We start from the raw sequence: 15941 nt of genomic DNA, 5'->3' as shown, positions 1-15941 counted from the left end.
ACCCCCTAACCCTAACCCTCCTTTAGGGGTGTCTAACCCTAACCTCCCCCCAAGTGCCTAACCCTAACCCCCCTCTAAGTGCTTAAACCTAACACCCCCCTTCCCCACTGCCTGAACCTAACCCTCCCGGGGGGGGTGCCTAACCCCCCCTTCCCCTAGCCTAACGATAACCTCCCGGGGGGAAGTGCCTAACTAAGTTTCCCCCAGGAGCCCCTAACCTTTAGGCTGTCTGCGCGCGGCGCACGGCTTACCTTCGATCGGTAAGCCAGGTGTCGGGCCCTCGGCGTAGGTCTAATGACAGGCGTCTGTCATTTGTACCTTGTCGGTATTAAGCAGTCGGGAAGCGAGCGTTCGGCATTGCGCCCGCCGGCTTCCCATCCTATAAGACTGCTCACATATACGCACTATGCATTTTGTCACACGCACATCCATACACGGAAACACAGCAAGCGGCACACATCGGCTGTGATGTCATCGCGGCATCACTTACCACACACTGTACGGTGACTCTGGGACACAAATGAGACTTCAGTAGTCAGAAAGAAAAAACTTATTTTATTTATTTAAAAAAGAAAAAGACCTGATACAGAATCTTCAATTCTGGAACAAATGTAAGAAAAGGGACTTGTTACAATATTACATTTCTGCTCCTGGTGATCTCATTTCCTTCATACATTTCTCAATTAAATTATTAAAAGTGATTTGATTTGAAAAAAAAACAACAACTTTTAAATAAAATGATTTCACACATTTCTGCAAAGTTCTAAGTTGTTTTCTCTATTATAGGATAGTGCCACACTGAAATGATGTACTTCACCCCATCGTCTACATATTACATGTGGGCAGGTCATGCCAAGGACCCCAGCAGGTCGGGGGAGTCTCGCTAATGCCCCAATTCCGCATAAGAATGCAAATGGGAACGAGGTTGTGTTACTTTCTGACGCAGACGCTGGTTCAGCGGCTCTGCGCAATCAGCCTATGCGTAGAAAGTAACACAGGGCGGCCTCGCTAGCAATAGACAATAGCGCAAATGTTACTATTGCCGTAAGACCATCATAGTATCAGCTTGTTGGTCTTATAAGAGTTTCTAATTTACTTATTAACAGTAATTCTATAGCACCAGCACCGCTGCGCTTTACAGTCGGGAACAAATCAGTAATAAAAGGAGACTGGGTAATAATTACAGACAGACAGAGAGGTGTGAGGGCCCTGCTCGCAGGCTTACACTCTATAGGCAAATAGGAGTGTGATACAGGAGGATAATAGGTTGGACTAAAGCTTTAATTGTGTATATATTATTATAATCTGATTAGAGTGTACGCTTGCTGAGCCTATAGATATACTGTCATCATTTAATGGTTATTCTTCCTATACCTCCTGGTAGAAGCGGAGTTACTCTCATCATAGGGCGAGCAGCCAGGGAGACACAGTAATTATAGTAGTAAGATACATATTGCAATGGTCTATGCACCGTCAGGAGGACAGACACCCTAAGGAGGACAGACACCCTAAGGAGGACAGACACCCTAAGGAGGACAGACACGTTCCTGTTAGTGATATTGCTGAGGAACTGAGCGTCTCAGTGGGTGCTGTGTACAATATTGTCCATGAGCGATTGGGGTACAGGATACAGTGATCACGCTGGCACCGAGGCAGCTCACAGACGTGCACAGAACCAATAGGACGGGATTGTCTCTTGTGCACATGACGCAGTACCATGAGGAGAGAGCGCAGTTCCTGCAGCGTATTGTTACAGGCGATGAAACGTGGGGGCGTCATGTGACACCGGAGGCGAAGCGTCCATGACATGGAGATGTTTTGGATTACTTTGAAGGTGGGGACGATGCAAGTTTCCATCAGCAAAGAAGGTCATGGCCACCGGGTTTTGGGACCACAGGGCCGCGCTTCTAGTTCATTTCCTCACCAAGGGAGATACTGGGAATGCCGTCCACTATTGTGACACATTGAGCTGGTAGCTGAGGGCAATTAGTCGAAAACGACCTGGGTGCTGCTAACAGGCGTCGTATTGCTGCAGATTTAGGCCACATTTAGCCAACTGCACGTGGGAGTTGTTACGGCGCTACCATTGGCAGGTGCTGGACATTCCTCCCTACAGCCCTGGCTGGCACAGAGTCATTTCCATCTCTTTGGACCATTGAAGAAGCACCTGGGTGGAAGGCGATTCGCAACAGACGGTGAATGTCAGCAACCGCCATGTCCTGGCTACTGGCGCTTGTCACTGATTTCTTCTATGCCAGTATAGACGCCTGGGTGCACCGTGTGGAAAAATAATCTGTACCAAGGCCATACATACTCTCCCGAAATGGCCGGGAGCCTCCCGAAAATCGAGTGGCGCTCCCAACCACCCGGAAGACTATGCAAGTCTCCCGGAACCGGCTGCCACCAGGCCGCAATCCCCCCTACCCCAGTTGCCGCCCGCATATCCCCCGTGGCCGCCCACTTACTGAGCAAAAGAAGGCAGTCCGGGGGGGGGGGAAATTTCGCAATTCGCGCTGAATTGCTTCATCGTAGCCCCTAACCCACTTTGTAATATTGGCTCTGTACAGCAGGGGGCAGGGTCACGATGACGTGATTGAGCCACCACGCCCCCCCCGCACCACCCACCTGCTGTGAGGAGAGAGCCGACCTGTCTGCCCCCTCCTGGAGGTGTCAGCCTAAAAGTCGGTAAGTATGCCCAAGGCCATGCTATTGATTATACGTATATGTACGAGTTGCATAAATTTACGCAATGATCAGTCTTGTTACCTTATTTATTGAACCACCTTAGTACAATCTGTTTCCAGTAGGTCCTGTAAATGAACAGCATAATATACAGCCAAATGCACAGTACCGCTAACCATTCCCAATCTCTACACATAATGACAGTTACAGCGCCTCCATAAGCAAATGTACAAAGGGGAAATCAAACCCACCACTCCCTTACATTGACTTGTACTTCACATGACAATCCCCCAGGGGGCACACCGTGCATGATAAGGGGCTGATTGCAGGCCAGTGTCTTCCTGCAGCCTGTGTCACATAAGCATTACAAAATAACACTAATGGAGCATACACACGGTCAGATGTGTCAGATGAACGATTTGAACTATGAACGATTTCTGACTGCATTAAAATGAATGGAATCGTCCAAATCTGACTTCAGACACATCAGATGTCAGATATCGTTATCTAACCATCGGGAACGCACATCGTTCATCGTTCACATATGTCAGATTTTCCTTCAGATATGAACATTTTTTTAAATCGTTATCGTTCAGATCTGAATAAAAATCTGACCATCTGTATGCACCATAACTGCATACACACACACGTAACGATTTTGTTACCAACGATTTTACGAACGATTTTCTGTCAGATTATCTGTCAGATTTTTTTAAAGTGTAATAAACGATTTTTGTAACTTCCCTTAATGAAAATCGTTCAGTTGGTCAGTCAGAATGAACTACAAATGGGAACGCGCATGAACGATAATCGTTCACCGTTATAACTCAGAAACTGAATGATTTTTTCAACGATTGACGATAACGACGTTATAGTTAAATTCGTTACGTGTGTATGCACCTTTTAGGGGTAAATTTACTAATATGGGAGTTCTATTAAGAAGTTATGTTGTGGTGCTAGATAAATGAGAAGTAGAATCTGATTGGTTGCTATGGGCAACATCACTTCTTAAATAGAACTCCCATCTTAGTAAATTTACCCCTAATAATGTGTTCAATATAAAATAAACATCCATTTAAAGGGACTGTAACTTCAAATATGTAATTTGCTTAACTGTTCCTATCACAGGGCAGTGTATGTAGGGGGTATAGTTTTATGGTATCCCCCTGTGCAGACAATCAGCAAACTGATGGGGGTTGTGTCTGGCCTCTTTCCCTGGACCTGGCCACAGTTCTGTAACACCCTACTCACAATGGTGTCACACACATCCATCACTTCTAGCTCCTTCCCCTAAGCTTTTGTATAGTAAAAGGACTAGAAGAACCCAATCATATTATATAGATCATAAAGGGAAGAGAAAGGAAACAATGGTATCTGTACTGAATGGTGAGCTCTTTAAGCAGTTCCATGTTATACCCAGGGATACCACCTGGGCTTGGTTCCCCAATGTACACTTCCCTAGGGAAGGTCTGTAACGCCCAGTTTTATTGTGTATATACATGAAAGGCTGAATAATGTAATAGAGCAATCTGCAACTGTCCGAACAATATGGGGATTGTCCCCAGCTGTCTGTAATTAGGGGAATCCGCTATTAAATGCAACAAAGCTGCAGCAAAATATCAGATTAACATAGAACAATTTATTTTACATTTATGTTTCATATATTAATATTTACATTTTGGGGATTGAATTGTGCCTGGTACAATACTTCTATGCCAGCTGTAAAAAGGAAACTGACCAGGTCAGTATGTCCACTTTAGCCTTAGTAAATATCTCTCAATGTATGTCATTGGCTGGTACAGGTCACATGTTTTAGAACACTCTGATATGTTATATTTAAACAACTCTGTTCTCGTGTCTCCCTCTCGATTCACGTGAATTATGACTATTCACCGACCGTCTCTCCTCTTCCGGCACCATCGGCGACACCGCGTCCTCCCTGTGGGAAAGGGATGGATATAGGGGTCACTTTGCGTCCTGTAACCAACTGTAATGAAGTAACTGGGTACATCACCTGCAATATAATAATAACAGTACTATACACCTGGGCAGCGCTGAGTTCCTGGGGTTACGTCTAAAGGTCACTATTATTTATTTGGCACCAATTAAATCAGAAAGACTAATTAGCATAGCTGCAAATATTTATTTTATTAACATGGCACCAGGCACACCTATATAATGGCGGCAGCGGTCTGTGATAATAGCGCAGATCATTATGATGCTCCAAAGGAAAATTATCCCTCATTAACAAGATGCCTTGCTGAGACCGGCCCTCCTGCAATCTGACGGGATTCTATAGAAACCTGGAATTATTTGGAGGTCTCGTCCTAATCCAGTTGTTTCCAGGACCTTCTGTAGGGGATGCAACTAATACCCCTTTTACACCAGAGCAAAAACCTGGGTTTTTGCTGGGTCTACCCGGGTCGCAGCTCAGTGTAAAAGGGTCCCTGAAAAATAACCTGGGTCAAGTGACCCTGCAATCCAACCCAGGTAGCTACCAGGGTTGGACCCAGGATGGACCCAGGTAATGGTGCAGTGTAAACGGTGCAACCCGGGTTATCTGACCTTGGTCATGCCTAAAATGAGCTGATTGGTGGTTGTGGAGCATTCACCTCCCACTTTTTATGACCTCACAGGTTTAGCAGGGCAGACCTGAGTTCAGTGTGAACAGGACTGACCTGGGAGTAACCCAGATCAAAGGTGCAGTGTAAATGGGTCTGACCAGGGTTGGAACCATGTCCAAAAATCCAGGTCGGACCTGGGTTTTTGGTGGAAAAGAGGTATTATACAGAATTGAGATCTTAGTGGTTCAGAGGTCGTTGATGTGTAATATTATGTCTTTAGGAAGACGTTTCAGAATATACATTACATGTTCCATGGGCCCTTATACTCAATTTTAGCTTTATCCTTAAACCAGAGGTTCCAAAACTCGGTCCACAAGGCAGCCTAAAGCTGGCCACACATCTAAAGATTATCTGTCCAACCAGCCAACTAGTTGATTGGTTGGAATGAAAATCTGGTAACGTATAGGAGTAAATGATGATCAGCAATTTGCTCCTAAATGCCAGAAAACACATGAAAATGGTCATCAGACAAGTTTGAACAAATTGTTTAGATCAAACATTAAGCAAACAACAGTTTTTGTCCATTTTCCGGCGTTTGGGAGCAAATTGCTGATCATCAGTTACTCTTGTACGTTACCAGATTTTCATTCCAACCAATCAACTAGTTGGCTGGTTGGACAGATAATCTTTAAATGTGTGGCCATCTTAAAAGTCCAGGTTTTAAGGATATCCATGCTTGACCACAGGTGACTTAATTAGCACCTCAGTCAATTTGATTTAACCACCTGTGCTCAGCCATGGATATCTCTAACACCTGAACTGTTGGGGAGCCTTGAGGACCGCGTTTGGGAACCTCTGATACTAAACTAAAACCAGTTTGTAAATGGCCATAACCCTGTTCATGAATTTCCTTACATTATTATCAAAGAGCACTATCCTTTGATCTGAAAGTAACGTGCAATTATTCTCCTCATCAGGGGCTCGTGATCGCTGTCAGACGCTGCCTGACGCTTTGAAGTACAGTGTTATAAATGGAAAATAGGTCAGGGCTTTAAAACTCTTTTTTTTTCTTCATTTTAGAGATCTGAGCTGTACAGTAAAAACTAAAAAGTATTTTAATGCACCGATTGTGCTTATGTGATATCTAATATTAGTAGAATAAAATGCTAGAGAAATTTTCTAAATAATTCAACTTAATACACAATACTGACCACACTTTTCCACTTTACTGTGCCATTATCACCGTATATAAAGGGAATTCATGTAATACGTATTGCCCTAGAAGCCCCAGAGTACACCAAGCTGTTTCTATCTATGTACAGATCATTCCCCAACCTGATGTCATTCCCCGGATAATCGGCGGCTGGGGCACTTTTCTTTTTCTTTCTGTAACAGAGTAAATAAAATACGATGGCGGCAATCAGCAGCAGCGCCAGAATCACTCCCACCACGGCGCCAGCTATTGTCCCGGCCTCACTGACACCTGGAAAATATACAAAACACTATATCAAAGGATAATGTTGAGTAAGAACAGATACTGAGAGTCACATCCAGCATCTAACACAATAGCAGTGGTGTATACGTATAGGGGCTTATGTTATGTCATAGCCTGCGAAATGCAGGTACAGGAGCGATGTTGGGGAGTTTTACTTTTTAAAGCGGCAAGCATTTAAAATTCAAAATCAGATTGGTTTTTCCTTTCAAATGAATGCCGCTTTAAAAATACAGGCAGAGTCGCTGGGACCACACCCGTGCTTGTATCTCTCACATAAGCCTCATGGCACGGTGATAGAAACTCAGAATTATTCCCAGCATACAGTACTAGCGGAGTCATCATACTTTATGCAGACTACAACAGATACATGGTAATAATTCTAAATAGTTACAGAAGCATGCATTATAGGTGTATTAGCATTCCTCTGACCTGAATTACTCTGCTCTGTTTCATGTGCATCCCATTTACCCAGTCTGTAAGCTCTCACAAGCAGGGCCCTCCAGCTTCCTAGTTCTCACCAGGGCCTGATTCAGACCCGCTCGCTAGATGCGGCCGCTCGCTCCCAGCGTACGGAAATTCAGCTAAGTGATGTCAAGGCAGGCGATCGCACGGCATAAGCATGCCCACTATGTCTTGGCAAGCGATCACTTTGTGTTTATAGATGCCCACCAGCCTGTCTTATGCCGCCCACTAGCGTACGTCATCTCCTGGAAGTATATACAACCATCGGTACATCGGGTTCAATCGGATCTGACCGCAGCGCTTGCGGTTGACTATACCCTACCGCAAGCACTGCGATCACTTCAGTGTAAAAATCAACCAGGTGACGTGTACTATGACGCTGCCTGTTTATGCATGCCCCAGAAACGGCGTTGAAACACTTTGGCACGCCTGCGTCCGCAACTCCACTCCCCCGTTACTACTGCTCTGCCCCGGTTACCACCCACAAACGATCTCTCCTGTCACTCATTCCACTGGGCTGTCTTTGCAGGGCGAGCGAGCACCTTCCGATCACTCGTACTAGTTTGTGCGAGCGCACTGCGTACTACACACATTCGCACAGTAGCGAACATCGTCTGCAACGAGCGGCCGCTTGCTAGCGAGCGGGTCTGAATCAGGCCCCATGTACTATGCTTCTTTCCACTTACAGTCAGGGACTCATGGCCCTGATTCATCACGGATCGCAACTGCATAAACGTACACAGATCGGCGGATGGTGCGTACGGCGTATGCATTGCAGAGCGTGTGCGAGAGTTAGCATTGTGAGCGCTCTGCGATCACTCACACAGAAAGAAAGCCATTGCAGAGTGAGTGACAGGTTGTCAGCATTGGGGGTGGTTGCATAAACGCAGGCGTGGCTGTCTGCTTGAACGACGTTGCATGGGCGTGCATAAATTAGCCACTGCAACGGCATACGCAGCTTGTGTCCTCACTGCGTGCAACGAGATTAGCAATTACTGAGTAAGGTCAGGGCTGCTGTAATTGTGCGTGAGGGGGCGATGTTACCCGATGTTCCCGATGTATACGCAGGACTGCAAGGTATTACGGATGTGAGATAGTGGTAGTGGGCGTCTCTATGCTGGCTGTGCGACGGCTTTGCGATTGCATTCATTACCATATTTTTGCAGCATAACTCTGTGCATAATCGCAGCTGCAAACGCAATAGCGATCCGTAGTGAATCAGGGCCTGTGATCGTTCCTGTCTGTCAGGACACACGGTCGCTGAGTGCTTTGTGCATATACAGTATATTGTATTGTTTGTGTTTTATTGTAATTTACCCTGTAAGGCGCTACGGACTCTCTGTGGTAATAATAATAATAATAATAATAATGTCTTTCTCTCCTTGAGCTAAGATTCATTCTATTGCTGATAACCAGATATTGGGTCAGACACAGCAGATTTGAATTGGGTTGGCCTCTCTTTTTTACATTTCCCCTTCACTAGGCAGACGCCCCTCCCACAGCCCTACCATGGAGGACCCTGCAGAACTCTGTGGTGAAATGCGTGGTCCCCCCAGTGCCTGACAATATAAAAGGGATGGATTTGACAGCTCAGTTGCATTAAACTGCATAGGATGCATCTTAATGTATGGGCACACTGAGCACTGGCCAGGGCCCCATGATTCTAGGGACCCTCAAGCATGGGTCGACTGGGCTGGGGGCAGAGTGTGCGCCTGGTAGGCCTGTGCATCGGGCAGCTGGCTGAGATGCCGGCAGAGAAAAATACTCCCCGGCCGCTCTGATTGTAAATCACACGCATTCTCTACCTGCCTCCCAGCTACAGCCACTGAGATAGATTAAGGTGGTTGTGGGGCAACAGAGATCACGTACCCCCGGGTTCCACTCTCTCAGGGGGACCCCATACTTTAATCACAGCTGGAGTGCAGAGCAGGAACTGCACTGCGAGCTGGAGAAGATAGTTGTAAAGTCCATAATCCTTGCTTTACATCATGGTTTTTTCACATTTAAACATTTGTGATTTTGTTCAAAGTGCCAAAAAATTTAAAAGTTTAAGTTTTTTGACCACTTACATTTGTATTCTCGTGAATGGGTGTGTAGGGGCCCCAGTGCATTGCTTTTCCCAGGGCCTGCCATGCTGCTAAGATGGCCCTGGCTGCAGGTGTCGCTATTGTTATTGGATAAGAGCCGGCAGCCAGTCCAATCAGTTTCTGCACTCACTGCAAACCCAGCGGGTTTAATTGGTGGCATCAATTTCACTGTCCGTTCCCTCTGTACATCCCAGTGGACCATAGCCTGAGTAAGACTACATGGGGCCCCGTCAAAATACACTCTTACTCCTCTCCATTATATTTATAAATTAAACTAATAAATGAAACACCTAAATACTGTCACTTCTGTGCTGGTCTGGTAACAGGATTGGGTGGGGGGACTCTGGGGGCTCCACACTACACCATACAGTTATGCTGGAGGGAAGGAGTGTCCCAGCTGGTACTGCAGTACGTGTAATACCCTGTTGATATGTACGTATCTCTTCCCCATAGTCTGAGTGGTCTGATGCTTTCATAACCGTGATCTAAATATTGATTCTCGGTGACTGACAACTCCCCAGACGTCAGCCTGTTTGAATTGCTAGTTGTCAGTACAAGTTCCTCTCAATTGTGTGATCCGTTTCTCTAAAGGAAAACATTGCGCTGTTATTCGCCATAGTACCAGACAGATGGTAAACACTGAACGGTCGTCCCTGAGTCAGGGAGAGGTGGGGATATTGTACAGCGCTGTGGAACATGTTGGTGCTATAGAAATAACGGAATACGATATTACTTGATACTGATATAGTCACTTGGCAGGTGGCTTGTCCCAGTTCATTGGAGGCCGTACAGCGATAGATCCCAGACATGGCCTGTGACAGGTTAGTGAGCAGGAGCGATCCGGTTACCTGATCTGTAGCAGAAAAGACCAAATGCAGTAAATACATTAAACCAGGTCTGACCAGTGTTATACATGTTATTATAGTACTCTTACCTACTCTCCCAGAAGCTGCGAGTGACTCACGATTTCCATGTAGTCCCCCGACCCCCAGGAGAGTGGGTGCAAAGCAGTAATCACAGGTCTCTATGGAGGGGGCGAGACTAAACTTGTGCAAAGTGCATTGTTTTAAGCTTGCCCCTTCCCACAGACCCACTATTTGCTGCATTTTGCCAAGAAGTACAGAGCCTTATGACATGAGAACCCAGCCCTGCCCCCAAAGTGCTCAGCTGCATCTCCTCTCCTGGCTTCTCCCAGAGAGGAGAAATATAAATTCGGCAAGTATGTATTATGATTGGTCCCTTATGTTACCATCCTCACATCATGAAACTGTCCTTGTCACATGCAGCCTTCTCACTAACATGTCACTCATCTCCTTACATACTCTGATCTGCTGGGGGACTCTACTCCTTCCACTATATAACTCTCAGTCTGTGACTTCCTGCTGCTCACATTCCTTTTCTCACTTCATGCCACTGCCCGTCACATGCAGCCCTGTCCTCACTGACACATCACTAATCTCCTGATATACTCTGTGCTGCTGGGGACCCTGCTTCTTCCACTATATAACTCTCTGTGGCTTCCTGCTGCCTCCAATCCCCTCCTCACATCATGTCACTGCCCCTGTCAACATGCTGCCCTGTCCTCACTGACACACTCATCTCCTGATATACTCTGTGCTGCTGGGGACCCTGCTCTTCCCACTATACAACTTTCAGTCTGTGGCTTCCTGCTGCCTCAATTCCCCCTACTCCCATCATGTCACTGCCCCGGTCACATGCAGCCACGTCCTCACTGACACATCACTCATCTCCTGATATACTCTGCATGTGACAGAGTGTCTCGATCAGCACAATCTGCCCACAATAAGGGCAGTCACAGTGCATTCAGTGAGGCCACCAAGTGCCAGGTCGCAAGGCTATCATGGTGCCACATCACCCCTCCAGGTATCCATGCAGTATCACAGGACAGCACTTGGACAGAGAACCGTGACCATATAGAGAGACGCCCAGTGACATGAACTAATTATGTTATGACACTGTCCATAAAGCGAGGAAAAGAAGAAGCTAAGAGGAGCCCTAGGGTAAGCAAACTACTGCTTGGTATACAGAGAACTGGCATTAGGATTGGAGAGATCTTGGAGGGGGGGTTCTGGGTGCCAGGGGTTATATAGATGGGGAATGTTCTTTCTGGTACATAAATACTGTATATGTTAGTATATTTGTATCTATATGTTTCATAGTATATTGTGTACCATAAACATTACAGTCAGGTGCATAAATATTGGGACATTGACAGAATTTTCATATTTTGGCCTCTATTCACCACCACAACGGCTTTGAACTGAAACAAACAAGATGTGTTTTACCTGCAGACTTTCAGATTTAATTTCAGGGTAATTACATCCAAATCAGGTGAACGGTGTAGGAATTACAACGGTTTCTATATGTGCCTCCCACTTTTTAAGGGGCCAAAAGTAATGGGACTATCAACTCAAAAGCTATTTAATGGACATGTGTGGGCTATTCCCTCGTTATTTCATTATCAATTAAGCAGGTAAAAGGTCTGGAGTTGATTCTAGGTGTGACATTTGCATTTGGAATCAGTTGCTGTCGACTCTCAATATGAGATCCAAAGAGCTGTCACTATCGGTGAAGCAAGCCATCATTAGGCTGAGAAATCAATACAAACCCATCAGAGAGATAGCAAAAACATTAGGTGTGGCCAAATCAACTGTTTGGAACATTCTTAAAAAGAAAGAACGCACCGGAGAGCTCAGCAACACCAAAAGACCCGGAAGACCACTGAAAACAACTGTGGTGGATGACAGAAGAATTATTTCCCTGGTGAAGAAAAACCCCTTCACAACAGTTGGCCAAATCAAGAACACTCTCCAGGAGGTAGGTGTATATGTGTCAAAGTCAACAATCAAGAGAAGACTTCACAAGAGTGAATATAGAGGGTTCACCACAAGATGTAAACCATTGGTGAGCCTCAAAAACAGGAAGACAAAAAAGCCATTACAATTCTGGAACAACATCCTATGGACAGATGAGACAAAGATCAACTTGTACCAGAGTGTTGGGAAGAGAAGAGTATGGAGAAGGAAAAGAACTGCTCATCATCCAAAACATACCACCTCATCAGTGAAGCATGGTGGTGGTAGTGTCATGGCATGGGCATGTATGGCTGCCAATGGAACTGGTTCCCTTGTATTTATTGATGATGTGACTGCTGACAAAAGCAGCAGAATGAATTCTGAAGTGTTTCGGGCAATATTATATGCTCATATTCAGTCAAATGCTTCAGAACTCATTGGACGGCACTTCAGTGCAGATGGACAATGACCCGAAGCATACTGCAAAAGCAACCAAAGAGTTTTTTAAGGCTAAAAAGTGGAATGTTATGCAATGGCCAAGTCAATCCCCTGACCTGAATCCGATTGAGCATGCATTTCACTTGATGAAGACAAAACTGAAGGGAAAATGCCCCAAGAACAAGCAGGAACTGAAGACATTTGCAGTAGAGGCCTGGCAGAGCATCACCAGGGATGAAACCCAGTGTCTGGTGATGTCTATACGTTCCAGAAATTAGGCTGTAATTGCCTGCAAAGGATTTGCAACAAAGTATTAAAAAGTGAAAGTTAGATTTAGGATTGTTTAGTTTGTCCCATTACTTTTGGCCCCTTAAAAAGTGGGAGGCACATATAGAAACCGTTGTAATTCCTACACCGTTCACCTGATTTGGATGTAATTACCCTCAAATTAAATCTGAAAGTCTGCAGTTAAAGCACATTTTGTTTGTGTCTTTTCAAAGCCATTGTGGTGGTGAATAGAGGCCAAAATATGAAAATTCTGTCAATGTCCCAATATTTATGCACCTGACTGTATATTATGAAACATACAAATATAAAAGCTCTCAATAGTCAGATGGATATAAACCAGCAGGATAGTCATATACAGGTTTGTACTGGTAATTGTGGTCTCTATTAACTGGTGGGGAAATTTGTACATTTAATATTGGGGCTGTTGGGGAACAGTTCTGCTTATTACATGGGGATGCTATTAATTTAATGCCTGGCTGGTTGGGGGGATAAGGCAGGTTATTAATTTACTTCAGGACAAGTTGGAGAAAGGAGGTCCTATTAAGTGAACGTAGAAATGCTATCGGTGTAAAGTCAGGCTGGTTGGGGTGAGGGTGGCCTAGAGTGTGCCCCCATTGCTCAGCATCAAGGAGGTGAGTAGTACATATGTCTTTTACAAAACAGGGCTGCAATGCTCCAGGCTCCAAGTGAGTGAGCCTCAGGACCCCAGCAGCAGCAGCAGCACCGGGTAGTCACAGCTGCAAGAGCAGATATTAGAGGACAGTACAGGGTTGGAGAACGGTTTGGTGATTGTAAAGGGCTGTACATGCCCCAACAGGACGGCGGCAGCTTCTACTCCCACCAATATGGCTGACATAATCACTCCCACCAATAGGGCTGACATAATCACTCCCACCAATAGGGCTGACATAATCACTCCCACCAATAGGGCTGACATAATCACTCCCACCAACAGGGCTGACATAATCACTCCCACCAACAGGGCTGACATAATCACTCCCACCAATAGGGCTGACATAATCACTCCCACCAATAGGGCTGACATAATCACTCCCACCAACATGGCTGACATAATCACTCCCACCAATAGGGCTGACATAATCACTCCCACCAACAGGGCTGACATAATCACTCCCACCAACCGGGCTGACATAATCACTCCCACCAACATGGCTGACATAATCACTCCCACCAATAGGGCTGACATAATCACTCCCACCAATATGGCTGACATAATCACTCCCACCAATAGGGCTGACATAATCACTCCCACCAACAGGGCTGACATAATCACTCCCACCAACCGGGCTGACATAATCACTCCCACCAACAGGGCTGACATAATCACTGCCACCAATATGGCTGACATAATCACTCCCTCCAATATGGCTGACAATCACTCCCACCAATATGGCTGAAAATAATCACTGCCACCAACAGGGCTGACATAATCACTCCCACCAATATGGCTGACATAATCACTGCCACCAATATGGCTGAAAATAATCACTGCCACCAACAGGGCTGACATAATCACTCCCACCAATATGGCTGACATAATCACTGCCACCAATATAGCTGACATAATCACTCCCTCCAATATGGCTGACAATCACTCCCACCAATATGGCTGAAATAATCACTCCCACCAATATGGCTGACATAATCACTGCCACCAATATAGATGACATAATCACTCCCTCCAATATGGCTGACATAATCGCTCCCACCAATAGGGCTGACATAATCACTCCCACCAATAGGGCTGACATAATCACTCCCACCAATAGGGCTGACATAATCATAATGGCTGCTAAAATTCCTGACAGCAAAAGCAGCCGACAGACCTTGACCCAGAAACACCCAAACCACCAACGGTACACCTCCCAACGCTGCTTCATTATGTCATTCTAGACTCTTAGTGGACACGTAGCACTTACTTACTTTCCATCATTCCCGGGAGCAGAGGTGTCTTGGAGCCCACCAGGGACCAGGTGTAAATGGGCTTGGGGTTGGCAGTGGAGGAGCAGGTCAGGGTCCCATCTTGTCCCATGACGGTGTTACCCTTCGACTGACAGGTTGGTGATGTTGGAGGAACTGAAAATGAAATTTGTAGCTGGGTGATGACTTTTATATGAAGCACTTACATTTATAGGAATTTATAGCCTACAAGTAGAACCGGGACACCTGACGGACGGGGGATTCATTCTGATGTGTTGTGTGGTTGGGGGAGGACTGGGGCTCCGGGGGGATCATAAATGATGGGTGGAATTCTGCGTGGAGCACTCAAGGCCAAACTTCACTGTTAAAATTCTGCAGCCAAATGCAGAATGAGCAGGGGCAGAACTATGAGAGGCAATGGAGGTGCCTGCCGCCGGGCGCCAGCACTGAAGGGGCACCTCCTCCATTTTCCACAATATATTCACCCCACTTAGGGCTGTAACTATGTACCAGGAGCGTATCATCACGGCCGCCCAATACATGGCACCCCTTCCCGGCACCTAAGAAGCTCCCATAACCATATACAATGCATCCAGAAAGTATTCACAGCGCTTCATGTTTTCCAAATTTGTTGTTACAGCCTTATTCCAAAATGGAATAAATAAATTTTTGTCCTCAAAATTCTACACACAATACCCCATAATGACAACGTGTAAAATGTTTTCTTGAGATTTTTGCAATTTTAAATTAAAAAAAAAAAAAAAAAAGAAAATACATGTAGGAACATCTCAAGGTTGATCAGTGGAAGCAGAATGCACCTGAGCTCAATTTTGAGCTTCATGGTAAAGGGTCTAAATACTTATGTACATGTGATTTCTTAGGTTTTTTTTTTGTTTTTTTTTGTTAAATAAATTCGCAAAAATCTAAAAAAAAGAAAACATTTTTACACGTTGTCATTATGGGGAATTGTGTGTAGAATTTTGAGGACAAAAATTAATTTATTCCATTTTGGAATAAGGCTGTAACATAACAAAATGTGGAAAAAGTGAAGCGCTGTGAATACTTTCCGGATGCACTGTACTAGTACAGGGCTCTGTGTCAGCTGCCGCTGCCATCTAACTTTGTAGCCTGTCCCTGCTCTTCAGCAGCTTCTTATTGCCAGTGACAC

The 15941-nt window shown here is 45.4% G+C and overlaps 1 protein-coding gene across 2 annotated transcripts in view; it reads right to left on the bottom strand.

Moving 5' to 3' along the window:
- Nucleotides 1-4456: 4456 nt before the first annotated feature.
- VSIG2 (V-set and immunoglobulin domain containing 2) overlaps nucleotides 4457-15941 on the bottom strand; it is a 59287-nt gene continuing 47802 nt past the window's right edge. For both annotated transcript variants that reach the window (XM_088481852.1, XM_088481853.1), the window contains exons 4-7: nucleotides 14777-14929; nucleotides 10024-10143; nucleotides 6582-6729; nucleotides 4457-4621 (exon numbers count right to left, since the gene is read on the bottom strand). In XM_088481852.1, coding sequence (XP_088337978.1) covers nucleotides 4519-4621; nucleotides 6582-6729; nucleotides 10024-10143; nucleotides 14777-14929 — 524 coding nt within the window. In that variant the 3' untranslated portion in view covers nucleotides 4457-4518. The remainder of the gene's footprint in view (nucleotides 4622-6581; nucleotides 6730-10023; nucleotides 10144-14776; nucleotides 14930-15941) is intronic.

Source organism: Taudactylus pleione, unplaced genomic scaffold, assembly GCF_031769625.1.
Source record: "Taudactylus pleione unplaced genomic scaffold, aTauple2 ptg000278l, whole genome shotgun sequence".
Lineage (NCBI taxonomy): Eukaryota > Metazoa > Chordata > Amphibia > Anura > Myobatrachidae > Taudactylus > Taudactylus pleione.
Note: the sequence above shows the minus strand (reverse complement) of the source record. Positions and strands in the feature narration are given on the sequence as shown.